Raw genomic sequence first — 14,897 nt, 5'->3', positions numbered from 1 at the left:
TACAAACCTCAAGAATTCAAAAGGTCTCTAAATCGGTCTGGAGATAATTACACATTGTTGTTAAAGTTAGAGCATAAATAAATGAAGTCCGTTATTATTTAAATGTCTGCTAGTACAAGCACCAATTATTCATTCATTGCATACTATGCATTTTTTCCAACTCTTCAACCTCCCTCACCCAAAGATAAGAACATCCAGAAAAAGTCTAACCTGTGAGGCAAGGGTGATGCTTGGCTGAGACTGCAGGAGGTTGGCTTGGCTTTGCTGAGGTAGTTGCGTTAAGAAATTTTGCGCTTGCAGAAGGCCTGGAAAAAACGAGGAACATTTATTGAAAAATGTACAAGGTAACGGATCGCTAATAAAGTATTTCAGCGAAGGAAAATAATTAACAATTGAAAGACATATTTTATAACTGAAGGCCGTAGCTATTCAGGCAACCCACAATAAAAAGAAGTCACAGTTTTAACATTTCATAACTCAGTTTATTTGTGCATTAAACACCTTAATTTCTGCCAGACTGAGTCACATGCCCATCATTTAGTTGATTTGATGCATCAAAAAAAAATACAAAGAAATATCTTGGCCCTGGCTCCCCTGTTTTAAAAAAAAACAATGTTTTAACTTGGATAGCTAACTATGACCGTTGGGCAGTATTGGCCCTCCAAACAGGCCTTGACATTTCACGTTACATAAAACCTGTTCACTATTCAACTGGCATATTTGATTTTTTTCACAAGTCGGCTGTAACATGCACAAATGATACCAACTGCTTGGACGTGAGAATCCAATTGGGAGCCTGCAGTGAAGAATTTTGCCACCCAAATTTTGGGCAAAAGAACCACATGAGCTAATAAGCAGCTATATAACAACGTGGTCTACCTGGCACATTAAAATGGTAAAATCCATATACAATTTTATTCCCAACTTAAAAACTATGTCAGTTAGCTTCAAGTTAGGCCCTTCTCCATCGGGGTTAAACCTTAAAATGCCTATTACACTTTAAAAAGAGTAACATGAGCTAAGTGTAGTGTTCCAGGAGAAAATAGGCAAGTCTTTACCACATATAACTTATTATTGAAAATACAAATCAATACTCAGAATGAATTTTTATTTTAGGAGTTACAATTTTAACTTTTAGAAGGTTGCAAATTCTGGCCTTTAAGAAATCTAGTTTGGCCTGGGAACTATAATCTCCTTCTGGCTGAAGTTCCTGCAGTTTACTTGCAATTATTTTCTATCCTAAGTACTGCCTTTGCAAGAAAGCACCTCTACACGCCGGAAAGTGGCGCCGTGCTGAACTTGCCCAGTTCTGCTCCAGAAATCAAGTGAGCAGCCTATAAGGATGCCACTCCTGCATGCTGTCAGTGGCTTTCGAGAAGAAATGCGTTACTTACCTGTAACTGCAGTTATCCAGTATTGGTATCTATCATAGATTCACATGCCTGAATCATTCCCCGTCGTCGGGGTGGGAGTCCCCGGTACATAATAACAGTAATGTCATATAGACACATACATACTAATAGGCAAGAGGCCCTGAAGTAGTGTGGCTCACTGGTTAGAGGCGGCAGACCCGAGAGCAGAGGACGGCCCGGGACCAGGGTTCGATTCCCAGCGCGGCAGGTTTCGGGACCAGGGTCAGCGGACTCGATAATTCTCTCACCTCAGTGCCCACTCTGATCAGCGTTCACACTCGGCAACTCTGGGCATTAGCTTGCCTCATCTTCACTAACGGCCCCACCAGACCGCCGGGGATGCCTGGTCTCACCCTGGAGATATCCATTAAGGGACCATCTCTCAGGGAAGCCAGGAAGGGTTTCGCAGCGGTCGAAGCGCCTTGGGACCCTATGGGTAAGTAGTGCGCTATATAAATGCCTATACATTTACATTTACATTATTTCGGGCAGATAAACTCGAAACTGCGCCGAGTCGAGAACCGCTTCGATGAAAAGGATCTTCTGAGAGGGGCACAGGTGTGACTTCGGCACATTGATGGAGAACCCCAGCTGGTGCAAGAGGTCTGCCGTCGCCTGGAGGCGGCAGACGACTGACCGGGGCGAGCCCGCCTTCAGCAACCAGTCGTCGAGGTAGGGGGAAGACTAAAACCCCTAACCTGTGCAGATGAGCTGCGACCACCGCCATCACTTTCATGAACATCCGTGGGGCGCTAGTAAGCGCCGGTGAACTGAAAGTGCTCGTGGCCTACCGTGAACCGCAGGTAACGCCGGTGGGCTGGCAGGACAGGGATGTGAAATTAAGCGTCCTGCAAGTCCAACGCCACCATCCAGTCTTGCGGGTCTAGGGCAGCCAAGACCTGAGCCAAAGTCAACATCTTGAACTTCTCCTTCCGGAGGAAGCCGTTGAAGTTCCGTAGGTCCAAGATAGGGCGTAGGCCCCCTTTGCCCTTCTTGGGTACCAGAAAGTAGTGGGAGTAACAACCACACCCTACTTCTGGCCCAGGAACGCGCTCGATGGCCCCCTTGGCCAAGAGGGCCGTAACTTCCTCCTGCAGAAGTCGTAAGTGGTCCCCCGACACGCGGTGGCATGGCATTTGGGGTCGTCTCGAAGGGGAGGGAGTATCCCCTCCGGACGATCTGCAGCACCCACCAGTCCGATGTGACGGTGCGCCAGTGGGAGAGGTGATGGCGAACCCTGCCCCCCACGGGCGTCACATGTGCCTGAAAACTCGGAAGGTTTTGAGGCAGATGCTGCGGGAGCGGGTGTGGACTGGCCTCGCCGTTGTCCCCGACCGCCTCCCCGGTGGTTTGCACGGCTGGCACCGCGCTGAAAGGTCTGTTGAGGCGGCGTGTGGCTGGCGGCACGTGTGGGGGCACCCCTTCCTTGGCTACGAAAGGAGCGAAAGGCACCCGTTTGCTGGCGCGGGCCGAGAGGCCCAAGGACTTGGCCGTAGCCCTGGAGTCCTTAAAGCGCTCAGGCGTGTGGTCTGCATGGTCGCCAAACAAGCGACGGCCATCGAACAGCATGTCCAGAAGAGTAGCCTGGACATCGGCCGAAAAAATGGCGCACCTCAACCAGGCGTGGCGTCGAACCGCCACTGTCGTAGCCATCGCTCTGCCCAGTGTATTGGTGGTATCCAGTCCACACCGGATAGAGTACTGTGCCGCATCTCGACCCTTTGCTAGGGCTTGGGCAAGTTTAGCCCTGACCTCCTCAGGGCATTATGGAAGCACGTCCGCAACCGCGTCCCACAGGGTGTGGGTGTAGCGGCCCAAGAGGCATGCAGTATTAACTGACCGCAGTCCCACACTCAGGGACGAGAACACCCTTTTACCGAACTGCTCAAACCTCTTGGATTCCCTGTCGGGAGGAGCCAACGGGAATGCGGTCTGGGAGTTGGAGGCGTGGATAACCAGACTCTCAGGGGTGGGGTGGGTGGACAGGAAGCTAGGGTCACCCGGAGCCGGGCGGTAGCGTCTGGCCACGTTCCTGTCCACAGGCTGTCCTGAGGCGGGCTTGGATCAAGTGCCCAGCAGAACGTCACATAAGGCCTCTTTGAACGGCAGCAGAGTCTCGACCGAGCTTGCCTGCGGTTTGAGGACCTCGGTGAGGAGATTAGTCCTCACGGCCGCTGAGGGGAGCGTAAGGTTCAAGGACTTAGCCGCCCACATCAACACTACACTGTACGCTGCCCCCTCCTCCGTAGCCACGGTAGGAGGGGAGACAAAACCAGCGTCTGGAGAGAGGTCCAGGCCACTGGCTTCCACAAAGTCCACTGTCCAGTCCTCTTGGTCCCGACACTCCCGTGTCAGAGGGTCCTCAGACCCCTCCCACTCCTCGTCGTCACCCAATTCCTGGCAGCCAGGATCAGCAATCGGGACCTGTTCATTAAAGTGGAATGTACCTACCGCCGTCTCATACGGCTCCCAATGGGGCCGTGTCGACGGCTGAACAGGAGCGACAGAAGGACTGGGGCCGGCGTTGACCAAAGTCGGCGCCGGTGGTGACACCCTCGGGGACGGCGCCAGTGAGGTCGTAAGGTCGACCGGCGTTGACCCGGATCCGATCCGGCCGGGGCCTGCGGGGCCGGGGCCGAAGCCGCCGACGGCGTCGGTGCCGGAGCACCCGACCCGCTAGGCCCCAGAGCCGGGCCCACTGGGCCCGAAGGCGCCGTGGGGCCCGATGTAGAAGAGAGCCACCTCATGACCATGAGGTACTGCTCGATCTCCTCCCGCGTCGCATCGTGCCCAGGGACCCGCAGGTATGGGGCAGAATGTGGCGCTTGCGACTTCGGCGGAGCCGCATGGGTGGTAACACCCGAAACCACGGCCGCGTCGGGCGAGCGTCGGGGGCGGTCGGAGGAGCGATGACGCCGCTCCGACCTCTCATGCCTTTTACCTGAGGAGGAACCAGAAGACCAATGCCGAATTCCCGGAGCTGCGAGGTCCCGTGGTACATGGGACCTCGAACGGCGCGGGCCGACTGCCGGAGCTCGACCCGCTTGCCGGAGCTCGACCCGCTTGCGGGACCGCTCCCGCCTAGCCTTAGACATCAGGGCTCGACAGTTGGTACAGGCACGGTCGTCGTGGTCGAGGCCTAGACACTCCAGACACCGGCGATGGGGGTCGGTATTAGACATCAGTCGACTACACTTCGAGCAGGGTTTGAAACGGGGCTTCCCTACCGGCACCTGAAGAGTCGATGAACGACTAGAAGAGGATCAAAAAGTGATCAAAAAGTTTTAGTCAAAAGGTGACTAAGGGGTAGAGCTTCTCCGGATCTGTGCTAGCTGGCGCGGAAAAAAGAAGAACTGACGTCAGCGCGCATGGGCGGCGTCTAAGTACTCCGACGACGTCACTCCGGCGCAGACGACGCCGACGACGGACGCAGAGCCAGAGACAACGCCTAAAGACGCGCAGGGGCATTGCTATGCAAAAATTTCCGGATCCAGTCTGACGCCTGGGGATTTTCTAAGGGAAGGAATCTAATACTAACCTGTTTCTTTCAGATACCCACATCTTCAGCCAGGTTTAAAGCATATTGGGGTTTAAAAGGATTCACCCAATCCTTCTGTGAAACATTGCTTTGGGGCTGCTGAGCCTGTCCTCCCCTGTCCCATTTATATACATTCCAAAAATATTTGGAATTCTTCATGGCGCAGGCTTCCTGTAATTCCTGCCACCTTTGGTCATCCCATGTTTTCTTTGCTTTTAGCTGGGTACACCTATAGTTAAACCTAGCTTCGCGAACCGCTATTGGGTTGCCTGCTTTAAGGGCTAACCCTAAAACTAGACGTGCCTCTCGACATTCTTTATTGTACCACTGCCCAGCTTTCTGTTTTGGGACCATCTTACTTTTATTCTGCTTAAAAAAGTGTGCGTTAATATTATCTAGCAGATCTGGCATTTCTATTATTTTTGCCCATTTAAGAAGTCTCATAACATTTGATAGAATGAGGTCACTTGGGGAGTGTCCATTTCTTTTTTGGGGTTTAATTTTTTGTCCGCACAAATCCAATGTCACACACAGGGGGTTGTGGTCGCTCTCGAGTCTTGTTTTAACTACCATGTCTCTAAGGGCGTACCATATATCCAAAAATCCAGACATAGCCTATTCTGCTAGCACTATAGCCATTATTAAAGGTGTTAGCCCCAGAGCTATCAGAATGTGTACGACCGTTTGCGGCCCGCAAGCCCCTTTCCATACAAATATTATTTGTTTGGATAACAACATCTGACCACTTACTTATGGGGTCTAGCTCCAGCTTTGGGATGCTCCACTTGTTGTCTACTTCATCAGTAAGTTCACCTCCCTCTTTAGTTAAGGGCTCGAATGTCATGCTAAAATCCCCCGCAACTATAATGTGTGAAACTACCTGTTGCGAGTCGAGGAGATCGTTGAGAGCCGCCAAAACTCCTCCCTTTTTCCCTCTAGTCCCTCTCACATAAACATTATATATGTCTATGTTACAGTGGTAACACTTAGTTACTCTAACTGCCTGGATGTCATGACTCTGGGTTGGGAGAGCCTGCATGTTTAACTCTAGTTCTTGTTGCACCCAGATAGTCAAACTCCCTGATGGCCTCCCTTATGTACCCTTGCTTGGCGGGATATGAAAGTTTAAATACCCTACACAAAAAAGAGGAGCCTCCGCCAAGGTTTCTTGGAAGAGGCAGATGTCGAATTCCTCTATAAAAGCGTGCCACTCGGGAGAGCCCATCTTCATGCCCAGTCCAGCAATGTTCCACAACAGTATAGAGTTTTTGGATAAGGCTGGACACGAAGACATCCGCTCCATATCTATAAAGGGAGGGTAGCTATCCACTTCCACAGAGTAGAAAGGGCCGGAATAGTTATAGGGGGTTGTGACTGATCATCATTTAGAGCTGTGGGGCAAAAAAGACTATCCCCGGTAGTTGGACTAGCTGTTGAGCACTTTTGGTGATTTAGGGGAAAATCTTTCCTTAGTCAATCATTATTATCAAGGGTGGAGCTCTCCTGCATGCTATTTGACCTTTATCTGGACTGATTATCAATTCTACTACTAGGAGGAGAACGTCCACATTGAATTGATGAGTGCTTTAGTGAGGTAGTGCGAAACTCCAGTGCGTAAAGATTTTCCACTAGGTCAGCATTTTTCATGGTAATGGTTTCATAGTTCGATATAGTCGTAGTCATGGTTTGGTGATGTTAACCTTCGGGTGGCTATAATATCTTCCATTATTACAAAGCTGCATCCTCGAACATGCCTAATCCAATTAATTGCTTTATTGGTTAAGGAGGCGCTGTTCTCTGTGCCTCTGCGTGCGTCGTATTTTGGTACATTTGTTATAAATATTCTGTGAGAGATTTGTGTGTTGGTCATATTCTTATCTCTAGGCCCTGCCAGGCGACCTATCTCTGGTTGGTTCAAATGAGAGAGGGGTTTTCTACTAAACAGTGACTGTGCCCTCGTTGCTGCTGTCTTGTTAGTGTTAACACAATTGCTAGCTGCAAATTGAGGCAAGTGATAAATCATCTGTAGCGGTGTTTTTTCCATGGTAGACTTTATTTTGTCCTGGGGAAATTACGTCCTACCAGCAGTGTTATTATTAACTGTATTACTATCAATGTTAGAAGTGGTCACAACGATCTGAGAAGAGGCAGTCAAGGCATCAAGTGGACTTAGCGTATGAGCCCTTTCCTGTACACTATTGTGCTCTCCTCGGGCTGGATCTAATACTAGTGATTTAACTAATGAGGATAACTCCACTATCATGTCTCTCATGGACCCTACTTCAGATCGAAGTGAGGTGACTATTTGGATCAGATGCTGGCATTCCATGTAGGATCCTGACACTACATTTTGACTTTTGGCTACTATTCTCGGAGGGGATTGTTCCAACCCAGTTCTTTCACCTCCGCCATTGTTTATATAATCTATGTCTAACAAGGGCTGGAATCTGTTGGCACAAGTAATTATAGGAAATATATGTTCCGTGTCTGGCAGTGGCGCAGTCGGCCCGGTTGTTTAAAGTGGGTAAGCCCACAGTATCCTGTTCCCTATCCCAGGTGTTGGTTGCCGGTCTTTTTTTTTTATTGATTTGCGCAACATATCCGCAATATTCTGTTTTGCTATTTTACTCTGCATACGAGTTTTTTGTTGTTGCTGGTTGTTTGTGTCATAGGTGTGCACTGTAGGATGCCCTTGCACTCACTTATTATGGTGTCTATCCGATCCATTACAAATTACTGCCTGCCATTTTTTGAGATTTCATGGCCTTCTTTCCCCTGCCATCCCGCCTTACTCCAACCTCACCCCCTCCCCACTCTCGTCAAATGTCTTTCTTTTCCCCATTGGCCTAGGCTAAGCTACACTGCCAGCAGTGTTTTTATATGCTAGTTTTGCCCAACACAGGTAAACACAAATAAACAGGTTTAACTTAGTTCATAGGCAGCAGATAGGTTATGGTGATGGGAGGGGAGTTAGGAGGGGTAACGGTAGGAAAATGTGGATCTTAAAACAGAGCCAATTTGTCCACATACTCAAGCTGTTCTTGATTTGTAGGCTCAAAAGGGGTTGTATAGTGTCACAGTACCATTGGTTTCGCACCATGAGGCGTTTTTTTCACTTCTGCCACTATGTCACAGATGAAAGGGGGGTGGCCCTGCCCTGCTCCTTCCTGGCAATGAAGGGCCCACCCTTGGCCCGGGCGCAGGCCACAACGTGCCCTGCGCTGCGGGAGGTCAGTGCAGCTTTTATGGCACCGACAGGCGCGATAGCGGCTTCAGGTGTGTAAGGGCGAAGGGTCCGCTGGGAGTTGTAGTTGGGCCGTTCCCCTCACAGCCTGCGAGTGACCGGTACAGCCGTTTCCCTCACGGCAGCAGCGATGGTGCCCCGGTGTGTTTGCTCTGCTGGAGGGCAGTGCAGCTTTCATGGAGCCTCCAAGTGTGATAGCAGCTTCAGGTGTGCAAGGGCTCAGGGACCGCTTGGAGTTGTAGTTGGGCGGTTCCCCTCAGGGTCTGCTAGTGACAGGTACAGCCGTTTCCCTCTCGGCAGCTGCGGCGATGGTGCCCCGGAGAGTTTGCTCTCCCGCGCTGCGGGAGGGCAGTGCAGCTTTTATGGCACCTCCAGGGGCGACAGCGGCTTCAGGTGTGCAAGGGCGCAGGGACCGCTGGGAGTTGTACTTGGGCCGTTCCCCTCACAGCCTGCGAGTTACGGGTACAGGTGTTTCCCACACGGCGGCTGGGGCGATGGTGCCCCAGTGAGTTTGCTCTCCGGATTCGATCCTTGAGTTGACCCTGAACTTCCATTTTGAGGTTGGAAGTTTTTAAGAATGGTTTCAGCTTTCTAAGGTAGCTCAGGTGAAACCAGACGCTTTTGGCCAGTGAGTTGGTGTGGGTTCGCATGTTCAGGTTCTTGTCCAGCATGATTCCTAGTGGTTTGGTTGAGTCCACTATGATCGGGGTGCAGTACAGCACTGTGATTGACTTGGTCTATTCTTTTGTCAGATGAACTTTTAGGAGGGTATATTAGTAAGAATTCAGTTTTTTGCACATTAAGTTTAAGCTGTTGCACGGTCAACTTTAGAGCTTCATTCATTGTCTTAATATCCTACAGTGACAAAATTGTAATGTAAATCTGTGTGTCATCTGCATAAATATGAAAAGAGATGTTGGAGTGACAAAGTCTTTCAGTTAGTGGTTCCACAGAGGTTAAATAGAGTTGCAGAGAGAGTTAAGCCTTGCGGTACTCCAATCATAATAGGGAACAGAAATGATGAACAAGTTACTTACCTACAGTAACGATGTATGTGTAAGAGACATATGTAGTTATAGATTCCTTTAGAATTACCCTCAGTCGTCAGACTAGATCCGGAGAATTTTTTGGTAGCAGTACCCTCGCGCTTCGCTAGGTAGCATCAGTCAACTCAGCATCTGTCGTCAGAGTTGTGGTCGTCGCGGTGCCTACTTAAACGCCGCCTTTGCGTGCTGATGTCCGTTCTTTCTATTTCTGTGCCAGCCAGCGCAGATCCGCAGAGAGCGCCCCCCTAGTAATTATTTGAATACACCTCTTTCTGTAAGGTCACCCCCACGTTTTTGGACTCATGCGGCTGGTTTTGTGGTTCAGAGTGCACTGAGGCCTGCTAATCAGACCTCAGTGCCCTGACTTCAAAACATGTATGTTACAGACTATACCCAATTGGCATAGGCTAATTTATCTGTAAGACCCTGGTGATGTAAGTTAGAGAGCCACCCCACGGTTTGCAGCATTGGCTATAACACCCTGGGTATGACACAGGTAAAACAAGTCTCCCCGTTCCCAACTGCAGACTGAAAGAGCAGCTGTAAACTACTAGCTCGAGTTTGCCATTTGAAGCAATGGCAGAGCAAAATCTTCCTCTCCAGTATTTGCAATTCACCCCTATGCGAGGCCTAACAAACCTTACGGCAAGATGCAGCATATTTCACGGGCAGAACATATATTTTACATATTCTGGCAGTAAAAAGGCAAAACTGTTGATTTTACTGTGGAAGGACTTGGTCACCCCATTTGCGAGTACAATGTTACACACCGACACCTCAGCTGTGCCAAATCCTGAACGGTGCTACCAGACTTAATACTCTAAGGTATCAAACAATTTGTTACATTAAGCCCAAATGAAGTCTCAAGCAGAAATTAATGAGGATTGCAGTATCCAACTTTAATAAGTTGCCACTTTGTTGAATTTAATCTCCTGTACACTTAACGGTTGCACAAGCAGTCTGTCCCAAAGACAGCTTTCTGCCCTTCTAGTGAGACGTGCAAAACCCACCAACCACCCCCAACCAACTCTGCAAAGAAACTGGAACAAAATCACCATCGACCAGATCGCCTCATCGCTCCTTCTAAACACCCCAGCCCACTCTTTTAACCCAGACCAAGCCGCCGCCAACTTCACCCTATGGTTATCCAACACCGCCGACATTCTAGCACCACTGAAAAAACGTCAAAGCAAACCTGGCAGCAAAAAGGCCCCATGGTTCAACGATGATCTTAAGAAGTCCAAGAAACTCTGCCGCTCCCTTGAAAAGGCCTGGAAAAAAGACCCAACCACCAGCACCAAGGACGCCTTCAAAAACGCCACCCGCATACACCACCAACTAATCCGAAAGGCCAAGAAAACAGCATTCAAGGATCGACTAGACAACAACGCCCACAACAGCAAGGAACTTTTCAACATCGTCAAGGAATTTACCAACCCCTCGGCCAACTCCAACGACATCACCCCCTCTCAAGCCCTCTGCGACTCCCTGGCTTCATTCTTCCACAACAAAATTGCAGACATCCACAACAGCTTCGACAACCAACCCGGAGACCAACCCACCCAACCATATGCTGAACATTCTCCCCCCTTGAACACCCTTAACGACTGGAGCCCAATCTCCACTGAGGACACCATCCGCCTGATGAACTCCATCCACTCAGGATCCCCCACAGACCCATGTCCTCACCACATCTTCAACAAAGCAGACTCCATCATAGCACCACACCTCCGAGATGCCATCAACTCCGCCACCTTCCCGGAAAGCTGGAAACACGCTGAACTCACCGCCCTTCTGAAAAAACCCACAGCGGACCCCACCGAACTCAAAAATTACCGCCCCATATCGCTCCTTCCTTTCCCGGCCAAAGTCATCGAGAAAGCTGTCAACAACCAACTCGCCGCTTTCCTCGAAGCCAACAAATCCCTCGACTCCTCACAATCTGGCTTCCGAGCAAAACACAGCACTGAGACCGCCCTCATCGCAGCAACAGACGACATTCGAACTCTACTGGACAATGGAGACACAGTCGCCCTCATCCTCCTCGACCTCTCTGCAGCCTTCGACACAGTCTGCCACAGCACCCTTTTACAACGCCTCAGAAACATCGGAATACAAGGAAAAGCACTTGAATGGATCACCTCGTTCCTCACCGGAAGAACCCAGAGAGTCCGCCTTCCACCATTCAAGTCCGAGGCCACTGAAGTCATCTGTGGCGTACCACAAGGATCCTCACTCAGTCCCACCCTCTTCAACGTATACATGAGCCCCCTCGCGGCCATCGCTCGCCAACACAATCTCAACATCATCTCCTACGCGGATGACACACAACTGATCCTTTCTCTCACCAATGACCCCAGCACCGCCAAAACCAACCTACACGAAGGAATGAAAGAAGTTGCCGAATGGATGAAACACAGCCGTCTGAAACTGAACTCAGATAAAACAGAAGTCCTCATCTTAGGCACATCCCCCTCTGCATGGGACGACTCTTGGTGGCCGGAAGCCCTTGGAAAAGCACCCATCCCGACAGACCACGCACGGAACCTAGGCGTTATCCTGGATTCTTCACTTTCAATGAACAGACAAGTCAGCGCCGTATCCTCATCCTGCTTCAACATTCTTCGCATGCTCAAAAAAACATTTCGCTGGATCCCCACCGAAACCAGAAAAACAGTCACCCATGCTCTGGTCACGAGCCGACTGGACTACGGAAACACCCTCTACGCAGGTACTACCGCCAAACTCCAGAAGAAACTCCAACAAATCCAAAACGCCTCAGCCAGGATCATATTAGACATCCCGCGTAACGAACACATCTCTGGCCACCTGAAAGACCTCCACTGGCTACCCGTCAATAAGAGGATCACTTTCCGACTGCTAACAAACGCACACAAATCACTCTACGACATCGGACCAGAATGCCTCAACTCACGACTGTCCTTCTACACCCCCTCCTGCCAACTACGTTCTTCCAGCCAAGCCCTCGCTACTTTACCCCGCATCAACAAGACCACCATGGGAGGCAGATCCTTCTCATACCTGGCAGCTAAAACATGGAACTCACTCCCCACTTACCTTCGCCTTACCCAGAACCACCTAGCATTCAGAAAGCAACTTAAAACGTGGATATTTGACAAGTAATCCTCCTCCCCTCCCTAAGCTCCTTGAGACCCTTTGGGTATGTAGTGCGCTATATAAATTCTTTGACTTGACTTGACTTGACTCCCAGGTCGTGGTGTCAAAATGGCCACCTGGGTAGGAGCCTCCAGAGGAGCTCCCGGCTTGGGGATTACCAACTGGTAGTTATCCCCGAAAAAAACACCTCACCAGCCTCCCACCCGCCTGCTCTTTGGATCGGACTGTGGACCCTTTCGAACCATCCCACGAAATGCAAATGCTACTTACCAGTATGCATCTGTTCTTGGCATGTAGGGCTGCTGACATTCATATCTGTACATAGATCGCCGCCTAGTGTTGGGTCCGGATGATTGCACATTGTTGTCCTGGAAGAGTCTTCGAAGTATCACGAGATAGGTGGCTCCTCCCCTGGACTACAGTGCGCATGGGCATCGCCTCCATCCCCCAGATTGTTTTTAGCCATTGGCAGAGATGGAGTGAAGTATGTGAGTGATGACCATGCTATGAGCATATATATGAATACTGCAGCTGCTACAGGCGCCGGGGAGGAGGGTGGGCGATATGAATGTCAGCAGCCCTACATGCCAAGAACAGATGCATACTGGTAAGTAGCATTTGCAGTTCGAGGCATGTGGGCTGCTGAATTCATATCTGTGCATAGAATACACAGCAGTCCTCCTATTATTTGCGGCCGCCCGTGCCAGCTGCAGCAGTTTGAAAAAGTGTTTTGAGAACAGCCTGACCAACAGCTGCCTGCTGTTTGGAGTGCACGTCTACACAGTAATGTTTAGTGAAATTATGTGTGGTAGACCATGTGGCTGCCCTACAAATATCCTCTAAGGGGATGTTACCCAGGAAAGCCATAGAGGCCCCCAACTTTCTGGTGGAGTGGGCTCTTGGTGTGATTGTGAGAGTGCGTTTAGCCTTTTCGTAACAGATCTGAATGCATTTCACGATCCACCTAGCGATACCAGCTTTGGAGATAGCGTTTCCCTTGTGGTGTGTGGCAAATGCAACGAAAAGTTGCTTGGTCTTTCGAAAATCCTTTGTCCTGTCAATGTAGTACATTAAGGCTCTTTTAACATCAAGGGTGTGGAGCATCCGCTCCGCCAGCGACTCTGGGTTTTGAAAAAACACTGGCAACTCAATTGTCTGGTTCATGTGGAATTGAGATACAACCTTGGGTAAAAATTTAGGGTTAGTGCGGAGCACCACCCTGTTAGCGTGTACTTGGAAGAAAGGTTCTTGGATGGTGAGCGCCTGCAACTCACTAACCCTCCGTAGCGATGTAATTGCTACTAAGAAAGCCACCTTCCAAGTCAGAAACTGAAGCTCACAAGAGTGCAGTGGCTCAAAGGGAGGACCCATCAGCCTTGTAAGAACCACATTGAGGTTCCATTCCGGAGCTGGTGGTGTCCGTGGTGGAATGACCCTTTTGAGTCCTTACAGAAATGCCTTGATAGCAGGAACTTTGAAAAGTGATAGGTGTTGCCTATTCTGGAGGTATGCAGCCATTGCAGACAGGTGAAAGCGGATGGAAGAATATGCCAAATTGCATTGGTACAGATGGAACAGGTAACAAATGATGTTCTGAATGGAAGCATCCAGCGGGTCAATATCGTGGTTGACACAGTAAATGACAAACCGCTTCCATTTAGCCGCATAACATGCTCTAGTAGTGGGCTTCCTTGCCTCCCGAATGATATGCATGCAATCGGGGGGACGATTGAGGTAGCCAAACTCTAGGACTTCAGGAGCCAGATCGCCAGGTTGAGCTGTTGCGGATCTGGGTGCTGAATGTCGCCATGGCTCTGCGTCAGAAGGCTGGGTGTGAGATGAAGCCTTTGATGCGGTACCACGGACAGTTCTAGAAACGTGGTGTACCATGGTTGGCGAGCCCACGTTGGAGCAACCAGGATGAGAGTCATCGAGTGCTGCCTGAGTTTGCGTGCCACCAGCGGTATCGGAGGTGCTGGGGGAAAAGCGTACGCAAATCTGCCTGACCAGTTCATCCACATCGCATTGCCCTGCGATTGCGGGTGTGGGAACCTGGCGGCGAAGCTTTGGCATTTTGCGTTCTCCTTTGTGGCGAACAGGTCTATCTCTGGATGACCCCACCTTTGGAAGTACGGTTGGAGTACTGATGGATGTATCTCCCACTCGTGCATTTGGTGGCTGTGCCTGCTGAGCAGGTCCGCCATCTGGTTGTCTTTGCCCGGGAGATGCTCTGCCATGAGGAAGATGTTCCTCTGAATGGCCCGCTTCCACATGCTCTGAGCCAGATGAGACAGCTGCGTAGAGTGTGTGCCCCCCTGCTTCTGAATGTAGTACATGGCCGTCATGTTGTCCGTCCGGATCAACACGACCTTGTTGCACAGATGTACTTTGAATGCCTTCAAGGCCATGAAGATTGCCATCAGTTCCAATACATTGATGTGCATCTTCCTTTGCTGTAGTGTCCATAGTCCCTGCACTGTGTAGTGGAGTACATGCGCTCCCCATCCTTGGAGAGAAGC

The 14,897-nt window shown here is 50.1% G+C and overlaps 1 protein-coding gene across 17 annotated transcripts in view; it reads right to left on the bottom strand.

Moving 5' to 3' along the window:
- The window catches only part of POU2F1 (POU class 2 homeobox 1), a 693,535-nt gene that overhangs the window by 258,987 nt on the left and 419,651 nt on the right, over positions 1-14,897 (bottom strand). For all 17 annotated transcript variants that reach the window (XM_086935563.1, XM_086935552.1, XM_086935555.1 and 14 more), the window contains one exon: positions 211-305. In XM_086935563.1, coding sequence (XP_086791689.1) covers positions 211-305 — 95 coding nt within the window. The remainder of the gene's footprint in view (positions 1-210; positions 306-14,897) is intronic.

This window comes from Lissotriton vulgaris, chromosome 8 (genome assembly GCF_964263255.1).
Source record: "Lissotriton vulgaris chromosome 8, aLisVul1.2, whole genome shotgun sequence".
In the NCBI taxonomy this organism is placed as follows: domain Eukaryota; kingdom Metazoa; phylum Chordata; class Amphibia; order Caudata; family Salamandridae; genus Lissotriton; species Lissotriton vulgaris.
The sequence above is the reverse complement of the archived record's forward strand: the minus strand, read 5'-3'. Positions and strand labels throughout refer to the sequence as shown.